This window comes from Ovis aries, chromosome 24 (assembly GCF_016772045.2).
Source record: "Ovis aries strain OAR_USU_Benz2616 breed Rambouillet chromosome 24, ARS-UI_Ramb_v3.0, whole genome shotgun sequence".
NCBI lineage: Eukaryota > Metazoa > Chordata > Mammalia > Artiodactyla > Bovidae > Ovis > Ovis aries.
Genome location: NC_056077.1, coordinates 23,010,089 through 23,024,859, shown reverse-complemented (window position 1 = coordinate 23,024,859; position 14,771 = coordinate 23,010,089). Strand labels below are relative to the sequence as shown.

The 14,771-nt window shown below is 46.7% G+C and overlaps 1 protein-coding gene across 11 annotated transcripts in view; it reads right to left on the bottom strand.

The window, feature by feature from the left end:
- Positions 1-5,330: 5,330 nt before the first annotated feature.
- The window catches only part of TNRC6A (trinucleotide repeat containing adaptor 6A), a 224,545-nt gene continuing 215,104 nt past the window's right edge, over positions 5,331-14,771 (bottom strand). For all 11 annotated transcript variants that reach the window (XM_027961153.3, XM_060406202.1, XM_027961152.3 and 8 more), the window contains 7 exons: positions 14,264-14,422; positions 13,485-13,625; positions 12,073-12,180; positions 10,694-10,915; positions 8,823-8,893; positions 7,912-8,051; positions 5,331-7,376 (listed from right to left, as the gene is read on the bottom strand). In XM_027961153.3, the coding sequence (XP_027816954.1) occupies positions 7,001-7,376; positions 7,912-8,051; positions 8,823-8,893; positions 10,694-10,915; positions 12,073-12,180; positions 13,485-13,625; positions 14,264-14,422 (1,217 nt within the window). In that variant the 3' untranslated portion in view covers positions 5,331-7,000. The remainder of the gene's footprint in view (positions 7,377-7,911; positions 8,052-8,822; positions 8,894-10,693; positions 10,916-12,072; positions 12,181-13,484; positions 13,626-14,263; positions 14,423-14,771) is intronic.

Below are 14,771 nucleotides of genomic sequence, written 5' to 3'. Positions count from 1 at the left end.
GCTATCGTGAGGCGGGTGGACAGAGCGGGTGGAAAGCGGGAGACGTCCTGGCTGAGGTCATGGTGCTGAGGGTGGAGAGATGGTCTGATTAAAGATCTCTTTTGAAGGCCAAGCAGGATTTTGGATATTGGGGGTCAGGGACTGAGCTAGCAGATGGTCTGATGAGGACTTCAGTCTGGAGTGGTATAATTTCAAAGGCCGTAAAAGACCAATAAACAGTTACTTATCTACTCTCTCTGTTTTTTTGCCACACCTCCAGGCATGTAGGATCTTAAGTTTCCCACCAGGGATGGAATCCGCGCCCCCTGCAAGTGGAGTTCAGAGTATTAACCACTCATCAGCCAAGGAAGTCCAAATTGTTACTCCCAAGGGCACAGGTGTGCCGGTGGGAAGAGCTTTCCCTTGGCCATGTTGCCTCGTCCTTAGGCACTCAGGATGTCCCATTTTCGCCCATGACCTGAACTGCTATGTATATACCTAAGATTGTCTTTATTGTTTTAGTAAGGGGAGTGCCTCATATTTCTGGGACTTCCGTGGTGGCTCAAATGGTAAAGAATCTGCCTGCAATGCGCGAGACCTGGGTTTGATCCCTGGGTCAGGAAGATTCCCTGGAGAAGGGACTGGCTACCCACTCCAGTACTCTGGCCTGGAGAATTCCGTAGACAGAGGAGCTACTGTTTGTGGGGTCGCAAAGGGTCAGACAGGACTGAGAGACTAACATTTTCACTTTAATCATATTTATTCTTTTTTAAATTATTAAATTTTTTTAGAAACTTAGCTGCATTGGGTCTTCGCCGTTGCGGAGCACAGGCTCCAGCGTGGGTAAGCTCAGCGGTTCTGTCTCTCAGGCTTAGTTGCCCCACAGCATGTGGGATCTTTATTCCCTGACTAGGGGTTGAATAACTTGTCTCCTGCATTAGAAGGCAGATTCGTAACCACCAGACCACCAGGGAAGTCCCTAAGGTTGTCTTTAAATGTGAGTCATTTAAAAAGTAAATCTTGCTTTTCAGGGACTGCAAATCTGGAGAGATCCTGGCTGGGAGAAGAACTTGAATCTCACTGTGCTCCCGGCCTTTTGACCCTCCCTGAAAGCCCCTCAGTAAAAATGGACTGATCCAAAAAAAAAAAAAAAAAAAGTAAAACCCGAATGTGTGTATTTACAAGGCAACCTTAGCAAACCAGGGTTACTTGTTATAGGGGGATGAAAATAACTGCCCAATAAAACCAGACAATGTTATTGAACGAAAAATTCAAAATAATGAAATACTTGGAAACTAAATTCCTGAAGAATGGGATATTTTTCTAATTTATTTTTAATTGAAGGATAATTGCTTTACAGTATTGTGTTGGTCTCTACCAAATAGCAACATGAATCAGCCACAGGGTTAGCCCTGCCCCCTCCAAGAATGGAACTTCTGATGCTTATGTAATGAGGGCCTATAGTCATTGCTAGGCCTTAACTGTATTCCTTAAAAATCTCTTTGTAATCACGTATCTGTGTTTCTATAGGAAAAATATTAAAACAGAAACAAAACTAAAATAGTCACTCTAGGAAGTGCAAACCAGGGCTTGAAGTCTCTGGTGCACATTTGGGAGGGGCCCCTTGGATCCCTTGGAGAGCAACCCACTCCAGTATTCTTGCCTGGAGAATCCCATGGACAGGGGAGCCTGGCGGGTTATGGTCAAAAAGAGTCGGACATTACTGAAATGACTGAGAGCGTGGTATGCATCTTAGCCCTGGGGGCACCCTGGGGCCTTTGCTGGGTGCTGGGACCGGCCTGGGATCCTGACCCAGCACACCCAGCACAGCCAGGAAATCCCAGGAAGTCCCAGGATGGCTATAGAGTTAACATTATTATTTTTTAACTTTTTGTTGTCAATTTATTATCTACCCCTTTGCCAAAATCCTACGAGGCAGGCATTCATAAAGATTTGGGGGAGCTCTCCGGAGGCCTAGTGGTTAGGAGTCCACGCTGTCACTACGGAGGCCCAGGTTCAGACCCTGACTGGGGAACAGAGATCCTGCAAGCTGCACAGTGAGGCCAGAAAAAAGAAAAGGTACAGAGTTTTTAAAAAGATCCTTTACGGCCGAAGGATCAGCTTTACCTCTATCACTTTTCTGAAGGACAGAAATCAGAAACTCTGGGGCATTCGTCCAAAGCAGTGTTAAAAAATATCTGCTCCATCAAGAGAATGATTTGACGATCACTCCTTTAGTAAGAGCTTAATTTACATTTCAGATGGAAATTTTTCTTGGGATAGTTGTAGATTCACATACAGTTATAAAATAAATACCACAGAAGGGAATTCCCTGGTGGTCCAGGTCCAGTGGTTAGGACTCTGCACTTCTACTGCCGAGGGCCAGGGTTCCATCAAGGGTTCAAAACATGTCTGCAGTGGGGCTGGAGCTTGGGGACTTCCTTCTAGCTCCGGGTGATACTAGCAGGCAGCCACCGTGGAGCAAGCGCTGTCCCCACCTTCCTTCCTGCTGGTCTCCTGTGTTGTCCCCTGGCTCACACTGAGGCCCTCCCGGCCTGCAGGACTGATCTTGCCCCAGGCCTGGCTGTTGCTTTACTGCCCTCAGGGCTCTCCTCAAATTCCACCTCAAGGACATGGGTTTTATTCCAGCTGCCTAGGCTGTCTGTGGTCATGGTAGCACTTTTCAGTGGAGAAAGGGAACGCTGGGTCAAGGGCTCAGGGCGGGACCCAGTGGATGAGGCTGGGAGTTATCCGTGACCGCCTGTACACACCGCAGATGTCCCCGAGGAGCAATTTCTAAAGTGTGGGTATTCCAAGAAATAAAAAAGCAAAAACATTTTTTAAAAAAGGGATTTCCCTGGCTGTCCAGTGGTTATGAGGCTGCTTCCACTGAAGGGGAGCGTGTGTTCAATTCCGGCTACTAAGATCCTGCCTGCTGTGTGGCACAGCCAAAAAATAAACAACAAAAATAAACAGGACTTTCCCTGGTGGTCCACTGGATAAGAATCAGCCTGCCAATGCAGGGGGCCTGGGAGATTCCACATGCTGCCGGCAACTAAGCCTACGAGTTGACCACTTTATGCTCTAGAGTCGACGCCCTAAACAAAAGGTGCAGCAGTAAGTCCCCCTCGTTGCAGCTAGAGAAAGCCCCTGCACAGCCACAAAGATCCAGTGCAGTCAAAAATAAATAACATAAAATTTAAAGAGAAATAGGGACTTCCCTGATGGTCAAGTGGCTAATACTCCGAGCTCCCAAAGCAGGGGGCCCCAGTTCAAACCCTGGTCAGAGAACTAGATCCCACATGCCTCAACTGAAAGTTCATATGTGGCATTTAAACATCCTGTGAGCGGCAACTAAGGCCCATGCAGCCAAATAAATTTAAAAATATAAACAAACATTTATAAAGTGTGGGTCCTCCGTGATGCTGCCTTTAACTCCTCCGCAAAGACTTCACACCTCCCCCTGAACTTTGACAGGTTGTCTCACCCAGAACTCAATCTATTTTTCGGTTTGTTTTTTGGATAGCTTATTTACGGCCAGTGGCACTGATTTTTCATAGTCATGACATCACCATCTTTTGTCAAAAAACTGACATGAGGAGTTGATTTTTAAAACTATGAAATCTATGAAAATTCAGGTGGTTCGTGATATGGTGAAATTGAGAAGGAAAACCTGGTGGGGCTCCTGGGTACAAAAGCCTTTCTGTATCTCCTATTTCTTGTTTGCAGGAAATAGGCTTCGTTCAGCCTCCACAACCTTCCCTGGGTTCCACACGGTTGATAATCAGGGAAGGTACAGGATGCAGAGATAATGGAGTAGTCAAGAGACAATACTGCAGCCTTAGGGACAGGGTCCTGGTTCCCTCTCAAAGGATACATAGATGACTTTTGAGCTGTTTGGCAGCTCAGGTGGGAAAAGTTAACAGTATGCTTCCCCCAAACAGGTAGACAGACCCCAGATTGGTTGGAATCAGAAAGCTGATGGTGCTGACTCCCAACTGTCCCATCACCAACCTCAGAAGAATGTTCACGAGCTGATCACACCCTCTATGAATCTTCTACAATAAACTCCTCACTACCTGCTCTGGGTTGGGACACACAGTCTTGAGGGTTTTCAGCCCTCTCTGTCCCCCTTTGCCTGGCAAAGCAATCAAGTTATCCTTTTCTGTTGCACCCAAAACAAATACAGTTTGGTACAGGACAGAGTCTGGATTTTGGCTGCCAGTCCAGGCAAGCTGACCCCAGCGGATTACTGTCTTTGAGGAGAAGGCAGCGTTGGGCAGGCCCTCAGGGAGCAGCTCAGGATGTCTAGAGCCCAGGATGCGTCCTGGGGAAGAGGAGCTGTGTAGCTCCTGGGATCTATATTTGGAAACACATGGGTAGATGTGTTAAAATATTTAGATCAACTCTAAGAGGCTGTTAGTGACTCAAGGTCACTGAGTCAGGGCAATGTCACGGTCAGACTAATCATCTAGACTAAGGCATGGGCAGTTGAGAGAGATTAAGGAAGGTTTAGGAGGAACACAGTCGTTCAGGGACTAGAACTGTTTAAGGACCAGGCAAACACCAAACCACTTCTTAATTTTTTAAATCAAACACTTTATTTCCACATAACAAGCGCAAAAAACTCCCAAACACTTTAACAATACAATTAACGCAGTTATGAAGTCAATTATATACTACTCAAAGCCCCAAAAGGTCAATCAGCTTAACGTTCCAAACATTTCCAGACGTGGTTTTTCAAAGCTACCTTTGGTTTTTGGAAAAACCAGTATGGAAGTCAATATACATTGAATGCATTGAACAACATTTGCTTATATTAAGGTGTCCAACAACATTAGCTTACACCTGGCAAGTTGGAGCATGATCTGAAGTCATACGCTGAAATACATACACAGGTTCTGTCCCCGAAGCTCCTGCGGTGAGGAGCGAGGGCCGTGAAGGGGGAAGAAAAAGGCCAGTCCAGGCTGTGGCATTTCTCATTTTGTAACAGAGGTATGAGAGTTAACACTAAGAACAATGTCAAGTCATTAAGCTTCATGTTCCAAATGGTCTCTTGCTGAGGCTTGAGATGGGCACAAATGGTGGGGAAGATGAAGTCACAGGAGAGTTTGAGCAACAAGATCCCAAAGATGCTCAGAGAGGGTAGGAAGGAGCAAGCAACAGTTTCCCATTGTTCTCACATTATTTCAGGGTGAAAGTGTGAATAAGTTCGGATAAAATGTTCAAATATTTGCTTAGATTTTTTTTTTTTACTTGGTTGCTCTATGAGAACCCTCATACATAGCAACTTTGAAACTTTCGTTATAAAAAAGAGCGTACAAATAAATTCACAAAAAAGAGACAGTTAATGCTGAGCAGCCAAAAAGTCATGGTTTATTATATCTGAAGAAAGTTCATAATTCAAACACAACCAGACTGTACATTTTACAATCACATTCTATTTGTAAACAGTTAAAAGCCACTGACTTCTTTTGCATCTTAGGACACAAACAGTTAGAATCAAGGCAATGAAATGATGGCAAATTCTGTACTGTTAAAATTTTTACCCTTGTTTAGTCTCTCTTCTTTGACTAAGCAAGCATTATAATACCATTTGTGGGCAAAAAAAGGGGGGGTGGGGAGAAAGAAATTTTAAAAATGGTGTATAACTCGTTAGTTTGCAACAACATTTAAAATTTTCTTTATACAACGAACAATTCTGTAAGCCCAATATCTTGGTTACAGTATGCATAGTTACTGATTTCGGCTTTAAGGTACAACAGTTAAACATTAACACAGTCACGAGAGAGCGGAAACAGAGAGCCACTTGATGGGATTACAAAAAATTATTACCTATTGATTATTAGCAAACCATCATCACTCACTAATAAAAAGACAGCATCTGAAAGCAGAATCTCAAACTCCAGCTTTAAGCATTTTTTTGTTTTTTTCTTTTTTTTTTTTGGCAGAGAAAATTCTTAAACAGAGCAATATGTAGTATCAGTGCTAAAAGTTGGGGTTTTTCTTTTTTCCTATAAGAAACTACAAGGAGTTTTTTTTTTTTTTTTTTTGTTTTTTTAAACTGGGGAACTGGTTTTCCTGAGAACCATGCTCTTTGATTTAGGACAGAATAGAAAAACAAAAGAACATGGCCAAATGCTGCTCCTTTTTCCCAGAGATAGAAAGCATCTTTTAAATCATCCTCCATTTTTTTTTTTTTGTCTTTTAATTTTTTTTTAAATGATGGAAGAGTAAACATTTTTTTTTTTTCTCAAAAAACAAACAAAAAAATCTGTAAACAAGAAGGCTCAACGTGGGAACCTTCAAAACAAAATGGAAAGCCTATTCAAAGTGCAGGGCCCGTCCTGGGTGGCAGGTGGGCTGCAAGTCACAGCTGTGGCCACAGTTTTTCAAACTGCAGAGTGAAATTCTTTAGTTTTATAACATGAAAAACTGGTGCAATACTTTCATTTATAGTCCTAGGTCAGTATCATAACTTGATCTCTTAAACTCCACGATACCACAATAAGGTAGGCAAACATCAAGGCATAGTAGAGAGCGCACACCTTAAGAACATCCTTGAGTAAACATTTACACTGGAACAGCTGCCCTCCCCATATTGCCGAGTAGACGGAGAGAACACCCTTCAGTGCAAAGTTAAAAGCTCATACATTATCAGCCCAAAAAACTTGTTTGCAAAAAGAAGAGAAAAAGAATGAATGGGGGGAGGGGTAGGAACGGGGGAAAAAAGAGAACTCAAAGGCTAAACATGATGAGTATACACAAGTGAGCTCATTCTATACGGTTTAGCATGTATGGCGCTATTTGGGAGTGTAAATAGATAGATACCTTTTCACATTATAATATTGGCCTGCATGATTCAAGTATTCAAACTGATATGTTTCAGGGAAAACAAAGTGGAGAATGTGCAGAGAATAGCTGTTCCCACAGGTGGCCCCTGGCTGCAGGCGGCGAGCCCAACTTAGTGCTCCTTTCTCTCGAGGCTTGAGGTCGAAGTTCGTGAGTCTAGTCTACACTGTTACATGGACTCTCCACCCCCACCCAGGTGGTCAACAGAAAGAAAAGCATTAATGGGGGATGGGCTGCTAATTCCCCGGGGGTCGCTGCTGCTGGGAGGACCCCACAGGCTTGTGGAATAATGTGGGGTCCCCCAGAGGGAAGTGCCATGAAGGTCTCCACAGTTAGTTCCCGACAGCCCAGCACCATTCCAGTGATTGAGATCGGTCCGGCTGGAGAATGAGTGGGAACAGTCGAGGGAGCCCAGCCGGCTCTGGCTGGACCCGAGAGACTGCCAGCTGGGAGAAGGGGTCAGAGACTGACTTTGTGCAAAGAAACGACTGATCTCCTCTTCACTGGCAAACTCAGCAAGAATAGTAGTGTTCCCCAGTACACACCTGGAGGAGAGAGACACAAGCAGGCCTGGTGAAGATGGGGGCCAGCTGAGGGGTCTGAGCCAAAGTCAGGGGGGCATATTGTCGCCTCGGAGGGGGAAAAGAAGAGGGCGGGCATGCAAGGACGCCGAGGGCCCTCCCGCCAGCCCGAGCGCGCCCCGGAGGCCACATGTGGTAGGGCACAGCGCCCAGGGCTCTCCAGACCCAGACGTGCCGCCCAGCTCTGCTGAGGCGTCAGATCACATCCTGTCTCCTAACGGGAAATTTAAGGGACTTTCTAGGGCCACTTTTTTTTTTTTCTAGGGCCACTTTGATCTGGGGTGATGTGCTCCCTTCTGAACGTTGCCCTTGGAGCCAAAACACAGGAGGCTGCAGCTGCTCTGAGATGCTCACTGCGGGGCCACACGTGCCGGTCCAGGGGTGGTGTGCGGGGTCACCGGAGGTGCTTCCAGCCACCCGAGGGGGCCCTAACAAGAGGATTCCGAACCTGCACCCCCAGGGGCGTTTTCCAGGCGCCTGCGTAGAATGGGCAACTTACATGTGCAGAGACTTTTGTGCCTTCACTACCTCTTCTTTTGAACTGTAACGGACCAAAGCGTTTCCATGTGGGAGGTTCAGGTGGAATGTTATCAGTGGGCCATGCTGCATGCACAGAGTACGCAGAGTTGAGCCATCAATCTAGGAAACAAGCCAGGGAGCTGCCAGTTAGACGCGCCGCCACGAGGCCCGTCCAGGGAGGTGGTCCCGGGCTGGGACTCTGGTTCTCTCTCTTGCCCAAGGTCCTTCGCTCCTGGTGCCACTCTGCACTGGGACTCACTGCTGTCATGGGGCACAGCGCCTCCCTCCCCACCTCCACTGGTCCCAGAGCCATACCTCTGTGGCCTCTAGACTCCTGGATATTCCCCAGATCCCCAATTCCTTAGTTAGCCATTGCCCCTGCTGTGGCTTCACGTCTTCTCTCTTCCCTGCCCTGAGGACAGGATTCATCAAGGCACTGCTCCCTGGGGAGGAGGGGGGTGGGCTCTTAACACCCAGCCTCCAGAGGAGGGGGTCGTCCAGGGACTAAGAAAATGTTCTCATCTAAATGGGCAGACATGGTTTCTCAAAACGCGGTACAAGGACCACCTGCATTAAACTCATCTGAACGCCCTTACTGGAATGGAGACCTCTGGTCCTAGCCCGGGTCTGCTACATGAGGGTCTGCGGGGTGAGATCTAGGACTCTGGTTTTGATCGGCTCCCGTGCATTTCATAGCATAAGAACCACAGGATCAGACCACCAGCCTGCCTGAGGTATCCGAAGACCATTCTCTGTCAGGCCTTAACATCTATTTAGTCCACTGAGCAGGCCTGGGCAGTCCTCATCTCAGACTTACACCAGCATGGAAGCCTTTGCTTCCATGTGACCTGGAACCAGGACACCACCAACCAGGATACCTGATGTTCTTACCTGAGGTGTAAGGTTTTTTAGAACAAGCCAATTTGTTATTCTCCCTGAGCTGCTCTCACCCCAGCTGGAACCTAAACAAGGAAGAAAAAGGACAAGTCAGCCTTCCAAGACTGTGGCCTGAATGACTGTGCAGGACAACACAGCCCAGTTACACTGGAGGGATTCAGAAGGATCACCTGAGCTCAGAGGATCTGTTTCCTTCTTTCTTACTCACCTGTGGTTCTACCTGGGGTATCTTCCCCACAGGCCAGGATGCCACCTCACTCCAGCTCTGACCAGCAGCTAATTCCTGGGGCACATGGCTTGGCCTCTGGGGGTGAGGGGCTCAGAGGGCTGCCAGCTCATTACAGTGGGCGAGTGAACCACAGGCCAGATGCCTCTGGGCTCTTCCCATTTATAAAGCTAAACCCATTCCCTATTTGGGGAATAGCCTAACTTCATGATCATCTCAGGTACTGGATGACTTTGCATGCACGTCCCACAGGGTGCTAAGTTAGAGGGGATTTAAGAGCCTGCAATCGTCCAGACATTCCTTGTTTAGCCTGGGCTACCACAGGGGCTCTGCATCTGGCTTTCCTGTCCGGCCCCAAGGCATCGTCTCCCTCTCCCAACAACCGAGCTTGAAGACATGATCCAGTCACTCCTGTCTAAAACTGTTCAAAAGAGCCTCAGAAACCCTTTAGAAGATGGCTAAATGTCACGGCTCAAGGCACTCAGCACTCCCTGAACACCGCCCCCCAATCCTTGCCAAGCTCCGACTTCACAGGAAGCTCTGTGTTTTCCCAGCTCTCTGTGCCTTGGCCTACCCCGCCCCCTCTGCTGACGTGGCTGACTCACACAGGCTTCCTGATCCCACCCGACTCCCATCGACCCTCCTGAGGGTCAAGGGTCCTCAGCCACGTTTATGATGCCCCCTCATCATGCACTGCCAGGCGGTGAGCTGGCACCCAGAAGATGCCTGTGGCCTGAAAGAATCGCTCACACATCACACCAAGCTAACTTGGATTTAGTAACTTGGAACAGACTCAAGTGTTCTTTTCATATAATTAAAACCTTCCCTCTAAGGAAACATTTTGTTTTATTTCAACCAATCACTGCTCTGAAGATCGGAAATTGTTATTAATGAGGTTTCACTACAATTTTCAGCCTGGAGTTGAGAAAACTTTGTGTACTTGGGGACAGGGGAGCAGATGAGCCCTGAGTTGTGTTTGTGGCTGTGTGTGCAGTGTATGCTGGGGGAGGAGGCGGGGACGGGATCCAGTACAAGTCCCAAGTTAGTCGTTTAGAGAAGGAGCAGGAAGGTGGGACCCATTTGTCCCAGGTTTCCTGGGACAGTCCGGTTTAGGCCTGCATGGTTAATTAACGGCACCCCCTTTCACTCTGAAATGTCCCTGTTTAATCAACGAATTTTCTGATGATCCTAAGTACAGGCCAAGCTTTCACCCCAAAACAGGGCCCACTCTTAAAGGCCCACATGGGCTGTCCTCACTGACCCCAGGTTTATCAGATGATACTTCATGTGATATAGTGTCACCACAAGTCTGCCACGTGTAGGAAGTTACTACACAGAATGAGATAAGCTCTTGAGCAGCTTCTGAAAGGAGGGGTCCCATTCTATTAACTTCATTGCTGACTGGTGTGTGTTTCTGGGGAAACCTAAATAACGTGGGCAAAATTTAAAGTAAAATTTAACCCTCTCAAAAGCACGGCAGAAGACAGCAATGAACTAGGAATCTTATGCTGTGTTACATTCGAATCCTACTTTATAGAGGATAATGCAATAGTCTTCTTCTCAGGTCTCTAGACTGGTGGTACTGGCTGGTGTTCAGTGAATGAACCACAAGAAACCACCTTCTTGCATGTCGTCTTACCTGGGGTATACCTGGCGTCAGAATTTCCCCATCCTCCACCTACTCGAAGGGGAGAATTATCCCACGAAGACAAGGGTGGCTTCTGACCAGTCAGTCCCGGAGGTGGGCGGGACGGAGCAGTGATGTTTTTAGGTGGCAGAGGGACCTTCCACAGCTCATGAGCCAGAGAGGTGTTTGTAACTGAACCAGGGGACCATGTCAATTTGGAATCACTATTTCTGGCTACTCGAAGGAGAAAAACAAAGAGGGGGAGAAGGGAGATAAATGCTTTCAGAAAAGAGAAAATTTAAGCAATGGCAGTACCTATTCCCCCACCAAAAGGAGATCAGACAAAAATAAACTTTAAAAAGGAACCCGCTCCCTTGCCTCAAAACAGACTGTCTCATTAATAGTTTTAAGATCTGTGAAGACCCTTAGTCCAGCTAACACAACAACACACCGAACACTGCTTTAACTGCTCCAAAGAGCGAGTGGGAACTCCACACCTTAACAATCCTAAGGAGTCCCTCAGGACCGATACTCAGACCACTGGATTTTAGCGTTTTGTTGCTCACTCATGAAAAAAGTAGACCCGACTTAGGGAGTCCTCACAGCAGACATTCATGGGGGACATGCTGTACTGAGTGCTGGTCTGCCGGGTGTACTTCTCCTTCCGATCCTCACATACTCTCTACTGAGGTTCAGAGAGGGTACGCAATTTGCCTATGGGTCCAGTGCACAGCCAGGGATACAGGAAACTCAATAAAATGAATGCTAAAAAAGCGGAGGAGCAGAAGCCAACAGAGAAATTTTTTAACTTCTGTCACCGTCAACTATGATCTTTTTCTACTTTTACTGTCAACTTTTTCTACCTGATCATAAGGAGCTTGTCTTTAAGCCAACAGATCTCAAAGTATGATGGGAAGACTGCTCACAACCCAGTTTATTAATGGCTTGTGACAGTATGAGAAATTCAGAGCGAGCGTTTGTAAACTTCGAGAGCACTCTGACCCTACTCCCAAGGCTGTAATCATTTTTCTAGCAATTTCAAGTTCAGGTTTACTGTATTTTACAAAAGTGATCAGTCTGCAAAGAAGTGGGCATTAGAAAAAATAAAAGGTCCTTCACTACAGACAGTTGAGAACTACTGCTTTGAACTAAATTACATTTAATCTCAGACGAGAGTGGCTATTCAGTGAAACCTGATTGTTTTAATAAATGACGACTAGGTGCGACAAATTTTAAAAGGGGGCAGGTAGTGTTAAAAGTATCATCCCAAGCTCAGAAACACACTCTCCTGGCTCCCTGAAAAGACGACTCTGGATTAAAATAAGAGGTGAACACAAGAGCCCGGCCCCGGGCTCCGACGGGGAGAGCCCAGGCGCGGGGACAAGGCCCACCTGAAGTGCTTTGTGCTGTACTGCTGAGGGGAACGTTGTAGTTGGAGGCACGAATGGATGACCAGGCACTAGTTGAAGGCAGCGTGGTGTTCAAGGATGAGGATGACCCTACACGAGGGAAGAGCCCACGAGTCATTCATTCGAGCAGAAGACCAGGCGTTCTGAGACGCAAAAGCCTTCAGAGAACCTGCAACTTAAGAGCATGCCACAGGACAGACACAGGCGTGCTCAGGGCCCGGGCACGGTGCCCACGATGGCAGTTTCCTTCTTGCCTCCACCTTGGCTCAGAAGAGGTCCCTCTCCCACCCATCTCCTCGTACGTGTCTGTGAGACTACACCCCAACAATGCGACTGGCAAGAGGCAACACCAGCCTTGCTTCTCAGTACCAGGCTCCATCTGAGTCCCTGGCCTGTCTCTGAGCTTGTGCCTGCTTGCTGGGCAGCTCAGGCGCCCTGGCACTGGCTCCACCAGTGGGCCAGGCCTTTGTTCCTCCCCACTGTGCCCCACGCTCTCCAGAACCTAGCCTCTCTTCCTGCAAATCCCTGATGGCTACTCTGGTTTAGCTCCAGACCCGACCATTCTGTGAATCTCTGCGACAGTTCCTGCTGCTGGATCCTTGCATTAACTACAGGCCACGAGCGCTCACTGCCCACGCTCTCCTGTGAAACCACAGTCCAGGTGGTTCCACACACCACTGTCGGCTAATTCAGCCATTTTAGACTGACGAGGATTCTTATCTCACCACCGTGACGTGGCAAACATCTGTCAACAAACTATGTATTTATTAGAAAGCGCTGACTGTTTGACATTTTATTACAAACTGTGTAACGGGACAGCGGTGAGGATGTATGTTACAGACAAAGACCTAGCCTCCTTCACTGTGCTCACCTTTCCTCCATTGCGTGTATGCGTGGCATTCCTGTACATGGTGAGAGACAACCCCGTAGTAACGAGGAGGAGGGTTTTATGTGATAATCCATTGCAAAGCGCATCTGGATGCATGGACCCTTAAACTGCTCTTATTTTCACTCTGAGAGACCAAGAAAGCCAAATGCTTCTCCAGAGGAAAGTTCTTTAATATAACATCTTTCATAACAAAGAACCATTTCTTAATAACCACAATATGGCAACTTGTTATAAAATAGTTATATATTAATATAGTTATTAGAAAGCAAATGTCTGTTGGTTCTTTAAGTTAATATAGATGTTCACCCTGTCAAGTGATAATAAATCCTCATCAGTTAAAAAGTGGTTAAGAGTTACCTATCGCCAAGAATTCTGTTATCACTGTCAGAAGCCCCCTGGATGTCAGGGGCTGTGTTATGCTGGAGTGACTCTTGCTCCTCAGAGTTTCACGTCTACCTTGAGCCCTGAACCATTCAGAAACCCTAAGTTGTGCCCGTCTACATACCACTGTTCCTGTCCCTGAGGTGGTCAACTTCCCGCACAGTATTAATTGAAAGATTGTTTATGACACTGCCAGGAGTGACGTAAGGGTCAGTTTCAGGGTCAATGTTTGGATAACCTTTCCATGGTTCACCAGGGCGAAATTCTGGAAATAAAAACTTAAAATTAGTTCAGGCTTAATCGTCATCTAAAAATCCACTATAACTATCCCAAAGTTTTATTCCTAAAGTCCATGCAATTCTCAAATATTTCCCAATATTCTCAAATTATTTCCCAACACCCTAACAGGCTGATTTAATATCACAACTAATATAAGCTGTTATTAATGAGTAACTTGCAAATTTTTGCATGAAGTAATTTCTCAGGGTTTATATATTTTTTAAAGTGTATTTTAAAGTGCTTTATTACAATCACAAGGCTATAGCAACTTGGATTGGACAAAGCAGGCTGTAAGTGCATTTCTGGTGATTCCTCAATAGATGGAAATGCTGTCGTGCCAGTCCCCAGGCAGCTGGAGAAGAACAGTGAACCCAGGTTTCCATCATGCTTCGTGCTGGACTAATTAACCCCACCTTCACAGCATACAGGCACCGGTAGCAGGCCAGGTCACTCAGCAGCCCAAACCCGACGCTCGGCTTCTCACTCGCCATTTCTGTGCTCGCCCCCACCCTCTGTGCAGGTCAGTCCGATCAAACAGAACTGGGGCCAAATCATTTTCATGTCCAGAGGTACTGAAATCTTAATGGAAACAAACTCTCACAAAAGAAGATGCCAGCATTTTACCTGGTGGCCAATTAACACTGCTAGAGCCGTTAGGCGATTTGGCACGTGGCCAGCCATCTCCTATTGAACCTGGAGGACTGGCTGGTGAAGTACTGCTGTTCATAAAGTCATAGGGAACAAATGGAGACTCTTCCAGCCTGAAACCACTTGAAATAGCACCTAAAAAGAGAAAATGGAAGGGAAGTGTGAGCAAAATATACCATCACATCTATTTCTTGTAGTTTGTCAAATACTGTAAGAAAACTTTTTATTAGATCTGTGGGTTCCAAACTGTGTTCTGTAGATTAGGTGAAGGTGTCAGGAGGAAAAAAGCCTTGCGCCTCCAAGACCTCAATCACCTCTCTCCTATGGGGTCCTGGCCCTAGTGACGGTATATGCATTGACAGAAGAGCTGAAGGACAGAGGATGGAAGGAGAGAATGCGCGGTGAGGAGGGCCAAGGCCAGCATGGCAAGAGTTTCGGGGAAAAAGTTCTAGCCAGTGGGCGAGGCCTGCACAAAGACTAGAGG